The sequence below is a fragment of the Nothoprocta perdicaria genome, unplaced genomic scaffold, assembly GCF_003342845.1.
Source record: "Nothoprocta perdicaria isolate Ctin4 unplaced genomic scaffold, notPer1 scaffold_234, whole genome shotgun sequence".
NCBI lineage: Eukaryota > Metazoa > Chordata > Aves > Tinamiformes > Tinamidae > Nothoprocta > Nothoprocta perdicaria.
In genome coordinates this window covers 157,082-165,015 of record NW_020455460.1, presented here as the reverse complement: position 1 = coordinate 165,015, position 7,934 = coordinate 157,082, and the positions used below count along the sequence as shown (strand labels likewise).

At 70.4% G+C, this 7,934-nt stretch overlaps 2 protein-coding genes across 2 annotated transcripts in view; both read right to left on the bottom strand.

The window, feature by feature from the left end:
- VPS4A (vacuolar protein sorting 4 homolog A) overlaps nt 1-1,181 on the bottom strand; it is a 4,897-nt gene extending 3,716 nt beyond the window's left edge. Inside the window, exon 1 of the mRNA XM_026039619.1 lies at nt 1,176-1,181. Within this exon, the coding sequence (XP_025895404.1) occupies nt 1,176-1,181 (6 nt within the window). The remainder of the gene's footprint in view (nt 1-1,175) is intronic.
- Nucleotides 1,182-1,951: 770 nt separating this feature from the next.
- Nucleotides 1,952-7,933, bottom strand: SNTB2 (syntrophin beta 2; the record flags this gene model as incomplete). The annotated part of the gene is made up of 7 exons (XM_026039618.1): nt 1,952-2,044; nt 2,131-2,315; nt 2,756-2,952; nt 3,291-3,433; nt 3,505-3,715; nt 4,255-4,468; nt 7,519-7,933. Coding segments are annotated over 7 exons (1,458 nt in total), but the record flags the coding sequence as incomplete, so codon positions are not given.
- Between the last annotated feature and the right edge of the window lies 1 nt (nt 7,934).

Here is a 7,934-nt window from a genome sequence, read left to right as displayed (position 1 = left end):
CGAGAACAGACCCCTGCACACCCACGAGAACAGCCCTGTGCACACCCGCGAGAACAGCCCCGTGCACACCCCCGGGAAAGGCCCCTGCACAGCCACGAGAACAGCCCCGTGCACAGCCACGAGAACAGCCCCGTGCACAGCCCCCTGCACAGCCCCCTGCACACCCGCGAGAACAGCCCCGTGCACAGCCCCGTGCACACCCGCGAGAACAGACCCCTGCACACCCACGAGAACAGCCCCGTGCACACCCACGAGAACAGACCCCTGCACAGCCCCATGCACACCCACGAGAACAGACCCCTGCACACCCACGAGAACAGACCCGTGCACACCCACGAGAACAGACCCCTGCACAGCCCCATGCACAGCCCCCTGCACACCCGCGAGAACAGCCCCTGCACAGCCCCGTGCACACCCACGAGAACAGACCCCTGCACACCCACGAGGACAGCCCCCTGCACACCCGCGAGAACAGCCCCGTGCACAGCCCCGTGCACACCCGCGAGAACAGCCCCGTGCACAGCCCCCTGCACACCCACGATAACAGACCCCTGCACATCCACAAGAACAGCCCCGTGCACACCCGCGAGAACAGCCCTGTGCACAGCCACGAGAACAGCCCCGTGCACAGCCACGAGAACAGACCCCTGCACAGCCCCGTGCACACCCACGAGAACAGCCCCGTGCACACCCACGAGAACAGCCCCGTGCACAGTCCTGTGCACACCCACGATAACAGACCCCTGCACATCCACAAGAACAGCCCCGTGCACACCCGCGAGAACAGCCCCGTGCACACTCGCGAGAACAGACCCCTGCACACCCACGAGAACAGCCCCCTGCACAGCCCCATGCACAGCCCCTGCACAACCCCGTGCACACCCATGAGAACAGCCCCCTGCACACCCACAAGACCAAGCCCCTGCACACCCGTGTGCACACCTGTGAGAACAGCCCCCTGCACAGCCCCCTGCACAGCCCCCTGCACAGCCCCCTGCCCTGTGCATGCACTCCCATGTGCACAGCTCCACACACATCCGCATCCACAGCCCCCTGCACACAATCCTGCACACCCACGTGCCCAAGCCCTTGCACACTGCCCTGCATGCACCCTTGCGCACCTATGCGCACAGCCCCCTGCACACCCACACACGTGCACACCGAAGCACACACACCCCCATGTGCACACACACAATCCTATGCACACACACACACACACACACATGCCCATGGCGCCCTGCTGCTGCAGCTCGTCCCAGCAGTGCCAGCCCCGTCCCCCTGCGCCACCGTCCCCATAGAGAGGCCCAGGGACTCACAGCAAACGCCTTTATTCCGGCCGTGGGGCACAGGGGCCGTCCCTGCACCCCCAGGCTGCACCCGGCCCCGCCAGCACCACCGGGGCGGCCCGGCCCGCACCCCAGTGCCGCCGCGCGAGGCCGCCGAGCCGGGCGCTGCCGAGCAGGGGCCGCAGCGCTCCCCCGACACGCTGCCGGGTATAAATAGCGCTTTACAAAGAGTACAAAAGAGCCGGGCAGCGCGCGGCGAGGGGGCCAAGGCCACCGCTCCAGCTTAAGTGTCAGAGGTAAAGTACAAAAAGCGAAAGTGCACGAGTGTGCGCGTCCCCCCGGCGCGGGGACGCCGCTTGCATAGCAGCTTCATAGGTAGTTTGCAAAACAGAGACTAACGTAGGTGCGCGGCCGGCGCCGCCGCGGCTGCAGGCAGGGCCGGGGGCGGGCACCGCCGCGGGGATGCCCCGGGCTCCAAGGCACAACGGTGAGATGGGACATGGCTTCTTTCCCGGAGAAATCCCAGCTGGTGTGGGGGCCCTGGCCCTTGCGCGGGCCGGGGCCGGGAGCTGCCGCGTGGAGCCGCCGCGGGAGCCGCAGGGGCCAGCGCGCAGCAAGGCACCGCGCAGGGAGCCGCAGGGCGGCCGCGCGCCCCCGGGCCGCCCCTACGCCAGCAGCCCCATGCGGGTGACTTTGGCTGACAGGAAGGTGTGCAGGACGAAGACCACGGGCTTGGGGCAGGAGTGCAGGTCCAGCGCCTGCCGAGAGGGGAGGCGGGAGGGCGCTGGCGCCGCAGCCCCCAGACCCAAGCTGGGCAGCCCCGGCTCGGCCCCCCGCCACTCACCAGCTCCCCTTCGGGGCCGCCGAAGTCCAGGTAGAGGTTCCTGATGCCGTCGTCCGCCGACATCTTGAGCTTCTCGTAGGGGTAGCGGAAGAGGACGCTGCCGCCCGCCGCCGCCTCGCGCGCGATGGTGAAGCCGCCCTCGTAGTGGATGGAGAGCGTCACCTCCTGCCCGTTGAGCGTGCAGCCTGCGGGCACGGGCACGGCCTCAGCGCCTGCCCCGGCGGCGCCACGGCAGCGCTCAGGGGTGCAACGTGGGGTCTGCGGTCGCTCTGGGAGGCTCTGGGGTGGAATGAGGGCTCTGGGCRGCACGTGGGCGGCAATGGGGCCTCTGGCGCTGCAATGGGAGGCTTGGGAGTTGCGATGAGAGGCTTGGGAGTTGCAATGGGGGCTGCGTTGGGGACTCTGGGGCTGCAATGGGAGGCTCTGAGGTGACACTGGGAAGCTCTGGGAGTGCAATGGGGGCTCTGGGGWCACACTGGGAGCAGCCCTTCAGACAGTGCCGGCTCCTGGAGAATGGAGATGGAGAACAACCGTGTGTGCGCTGGAGTTCGGGCACTGTCCCCGCCGCCAGGCCCACCCTGGGGAGCAGCGAGTGCCACGGGAGCAGCCCCGGCGCCCGGCGTACCCACGGACACCTCCTTGACGAGCTCGGCGGCGGCGTGGCAGCCCTGCACCAGCAGCCGCGTCCAGCAGGAGAGGTCGCGGTGCGTCTCCACGCGGAAGACGTGCATCTCGATGCCCTGGCGGGAGCCCGTGCGCGTGGCGAAGGTGAGCTCGGAGCCCGGCGAGGGCGAGCGCCGCCCCGCGCCCGAGTGCACCAGCCTGCGGGCAGAGGCAGGGGGGCGTCAGGGCCAAGGTGCCCACGGCCCTTCGCCCCCGTCCTTCCCGCAGYGCCTCCAGGAGGGAGAAAAATGCATCCCGGTCACCCTGTCCCTGCCCTGACAGCCCACGCGGCAGCGGGGAGGGAAGCCGCCTGCGCCAAGGAGGCCTCGGAGCCCATGAGGAACAGGAACCCCATGCCAGGGCCTTGGCACCACTGCTGGCACCTGCGGAGCCCTCGACCTGCGTGRGCCGCAGCCGCTCCACGACGGTGCCAAGAAGGGGTCAATCAGCTCAGCATCCCCGAGAGCCTTTCCCCACGGGAACGGCCCCGTGCCCACCTGGTCGCCACGAGCGGGTAGCTGTGGCAGGGGGAGGCCCAGGCGTCGCGGGTCCAGGGCATGCAGTCGTAGAGCAGCAAGTCCTTCTCCGTCAGGGCCATGAGCACGGGCCGCCACTGCTGCCGCCCGCCGTCCAGGCGGGCCTGCAAGAGAGCGGCGGCGGGGCTGGGACGGGGCGCGTGGGGCGCGCGGGTGCCRGCGCGGGGCCACCTACCTGCTCGGCCAGCCAGGCGACGTGCTTCACCTCGCGGCTGCCGCCCGCCGCCGGCCCGCCGCCCAGCATGGCGTTGAGCTCGGCCAGCACCTGCGGCAGCAGCGCCGCGATGTTGGCGTGCAGGGCCGCGAACCACGAGTGCGCCGTGGCCGTGTCCTTGCAGCGCAGGATCAGCGTGTTGCGGCTGTCCGGGGAGTGCAGCTCGATCAACCTGCGCRGAGCGGCACATGGGAAACGCTGCCGCGATGCAGCCGGCCGCCCGGGGACCCGTGGAGCCCTGCCAGGCCATCCCCAGGGACGAGGTGCCCCGGGTGTGGGGCAGGGAGCAGCAGCAAAGCAGCCTGCGCCCGCAGCGGCGCAGGACGCTGCCGGCCCTTTGCAGAGGCCGCRCGTTTCCAGCTGGGTGCGCAGACTGCAGAACGGGATTAACTTCCCAAACACAGGCTGAGCGCCCGGCATGGCTGCCCCGGCCACAGGCACAGACGGAGGCAACTGCCCTCCGGAGCCCGYGCTGGCACCGGGCCCGGAGGAGCCGATGGGCCAGCCGGGCGGGCCGGGCCCTGCCAGCCGGGCCAGGCCGCCTCGCTTGGGCGCCCTTTGCTTTCCAGGCCTTTTACATATTTAATCACCCCTGGAGGCCTGCCAGGATCCGGCGCACGCGGTCCGCAACTCGAGACGCGGAGCGACCGCTGGGAAAAGCTGCGGAGCCGGAACTGGCTGTGCCGGCGCCGGCCGCGCGCGGCTCCTCACCGGTTCTCCAGGTCGGGCATGCTGAGGTTCCTGGCGGCGAAGCACATCTTGAGCGGGATCACCTTGCGGTCCTTGGCGCCGCCGTGGTGCTGCGGGGAGCCCGAGTCGTCGCTGCCGCTGAGGCTCGGYGACTGCGGCGCGGCGCCGTCCCAGGGCAGGTCCGACACCAGCGACGGCTTCTTCACGTAGGGGCTCACCTCGCGCATGAACTTCACTGCGGGGCAGAGAGCAGCGCTGCGGAGCCCTGCGGCACCCGGGAGCCCTCCCGCCCGTGCCGGCATGCCGGGCCGCCGGGCTGCGGTGCATCCGTGGCCAGGGCCATGCCGCGGCGGGCGGAAGGGCCGCGGGGCGCAGCACAATGGTGCGGGCGGGAGGTCAGGCGCCAGCCCATCCTGCCGCYGCGGAAGGACGGCACTGTCCAAGTTTCCGAGCCCCGAGCGCGCGTGCCGGCCCCGCTGCCAGGAGCCGGGCGCCTCTCTCCAGCTGGAGCACCGGGGCTTCCYGGCAGGATGTGGCGGCTCCAGGCGCCGCTGTGGGAATGCGAGGAAGGAAGGAGGAATCTGCTCCTCTTCCCCTTGGAGCAGAGGGCCCAGCCCGGGCGGAGAGGCGCCGGGACGCGAGCGATGAGTGCCAAGGCTCCTCCAGGAAGATCCCTCCCGCGGTGGGAATTGTTGGCACCAGCCGCCCCGCCGCTGCTGCAGCACTGAGGGCACTCAGGGCCCGCGCTGGGCTGGCTGGAGGAAACGTCCCTGCACCACCGGAGCCACCCGGCACAGCAGCGGGCAGGGGGGGATCCGCGTTCCGGGGCGCATCCCAACCTCAGGGTCATGGCAGTGCTGCCCCGGGGAGAGAGCGAAGCTGGAAAACCAAACTTGAGCACAGGGCAGCGGAATCTAACATATAATCCAAAAGCGCAGCCCGTCCGCAGGAACGGGGCGCCCGGCTCCCGCAATGCGGGGGGCAGCAGCAGTGACGAGCYGAAGCGGCGCAGCCGGCACAATCCCGGCGGTTAATCCCGGCASGGAGCAGGGCCGGCCCCCCCGCGCCGCCCTGGGATTTGCAGCTGGCCAGAGGCGCGCGGCCACCAGCGGCTTGCCCTTGCTGCGGGCCGCGCGGGAGGTAATATTAGCCTCCCGCCACGCTTATCCCGGGATTACCGCCTTCTCCGTGCACCTTTAATCCCTGCGGGGCGGCCGGGGCAGGCGGCAGGCCGGGCGAGCGGGCACCGCCACAGCTGGCGGACAGATGTGAGGGTCCTGGCACGGACAGTGGGAGACAGGGCACCCGTCAGCGGCCCAGGGCGGCTTGGGGACGGAGCGAGGGAGGACACGGGAGCACTGGGGACACTTAGGGAGCTCGCAGGGAGCAGCCAGCAGCTCACGGGCCACCCCAGGAGCAGCTCCTTGCAGCTGCGGGTCCCACACAAAGCGCGGCCCCGGACGGCTGCACGGCTGCCCATTGCACACACACAAGGGCCGGCAGCGCCCGGCGTTCTCCAGCCGCCCGTGTGCCTCCGCGCGGAGCCGGTGCGACACCGGGGCCGGGCCGCCCACGCGGCCTCCCCAGCGCCCGCCGCAGAGGAAGCCCCGGCGGGCGCCGCTGCTGCTCCTCCCTCGCCACCCGCACAGGAAGGCGCCCGTCGAGGCGGCTGCTCCGGCTCCGTCCAGCACCGCGGAGCCCTCGGGGGGCTCCGAGCCCCATCCTCGCGCCAGYGCCGGCACACGGAGCCGCACGCAGCTCCACTGTCGCCTCTCCTTCCCCTTTGCACCGTGTCCCGCTCAGCACCGCGCCGAGCTCCAGCGAGCAGCCCCGGAGCAGAAGGAGGAAGCTCTCCGGAGGGAGAGCAAAGCACGGCAGCCGGCTGCTCCCAACAGCCGAGCGGGACAGGGGACACGGCGCTCAGCCCCACGGCGCTCTCCCGGAGCCCTGTGCCCACAGCAGGACGACACGCTAACTTACAGCCCCCGTGCATTCCCTGCCACACGTTCCTGCCGGGAAAGGACAGGTCAGCTTGGGCTGTGCTGCGACTGCTCCGTTGGGAGAGCGCAGCAAAGCTCCAGAGCCAACACGGAGGGAGGAGAAGCAGCGACCACCATGCAYGGGCTTGCAGGGCACCCCTAGCTGGGCTCCTGAGCTGCACCCATCACCAGCCCCAGATTTGCACCCCCGAGGGTCCGTGTGTGGGGCACAGAGCCCCTGCGCACCCCACAGAGCCGGCCCCACTGCGGGCAGCCCCGCTCTCCCGGGGCCGGGCCGCTCCTGCCCGAGCTTGTCAAGCCATCCGGGAAACAGGTCGGGCAGGAGCCGGGCGCCTGTCGGAGCCGGGCTGCTTGCCGGGCACGACGCTGCCCCCGGGCACCGCGGGATGCGGGTCGGGATCACCCCGGAGCCGGGGCAGCTCCCGGCCCCAGGAGCAGGGACACAGGATGGGGACATCCCGCTCCGCCCCGGCAGAGCCGCCAGCTCCTCTTAGTCACAAAATTGCGCAATTCACAATTAAAAAAAAAAAAAAAAAAAAAAAAAAAGAAAACTTCTGAAAATATCCGTGGTGCAGGGATGTGATAACTGCTGGTGATGGAAGTGCTTCCCTGAGGAGCCCTGGGTGGTACCAGGATGCCAGGGCCAGCACGGTGGGAACGGGTCATGGATCGTGCTCCCCATCGGGCAATGTCCCTATCCCTGTCCCTGGCACACGGYCGCCCGTGACGCTGCCCTGTCCATCCTGGCTGATCCTGCAGCTCAGGACACGGCTGGATCCCAGCGCTGCAGCATGGGGGATGTGCAGGACCCCAGGAGCRGGAAGGGGATCCCAGGGCCCTGGGACACCCTGGATGTAACAGGAAAGGGGCACAGAGAGGGCCTGGGATCCTGGGAGCAGGATGAGTAGGACAGCRGGCCGGTAATGGGACGAGGGGAGCAGGGGGTATCTGGGGATGCCAGCAATGGGAAGGGGACATGGGATCCTGGGAAGCCGGATGAAGCAAGTGCTGCAGGATCTGGGAGGCTCCATTAGCCAGGATGGGGTGCAGGGAGCTGGGGTTTGGTAATGGGGACAGGGACCTGGGAGACAGGGGACATCAGGACAGGGTGCAGGGACCTGGTGGGGGACACTGGGACAAGGACCCGGCAGGGACACWGGACACCAGGGAGCAGCGCAGGGAAGGGGCGCAGGGAGCCGGGACACCCGTAACGGGCACGGGGCAGAGGTGCAGGGACGCGGGGGGACCTCGGTGGCGGGAGSCGGGGGGGGGCGCGGGGCGGTACCTTCGAGCACGACCTCCCTCCCGGCGCGCTTGAGCGCCTGCACGGCCTGGTCGTGGGTGGCGTCGCGCAGGTCGACGCCGTTGACGGCGAGGATGGCGTCGCCGAGGCGCAGGGCGCCGCTGCGCTCCGCCGCCAGCCCCGGGAAGATGCGCGAGATGAGCACGGGCATGCGGTTCTCGCGGCCGCCCTTGATGCTGATGCCGAGCCCGCCCGCCTCCGCCTTCAGCACGCGCACGCGGCGCACGCCGCCCGCCTCGCCGCCGTTGGGCACGCCGTTGGGCGCCGCCGCCGCCGCCGCCTCGGCGCCGGGCTCGGCCGTGAGGCTCAGCGCCTCGCCGCTCAGCTCGGCCGCCACGCGCACCCAGCGCTCGCGCAGCAGCAGCTCGAGCAGCCCCGCTTTGGAGGCGCGCGTCCAC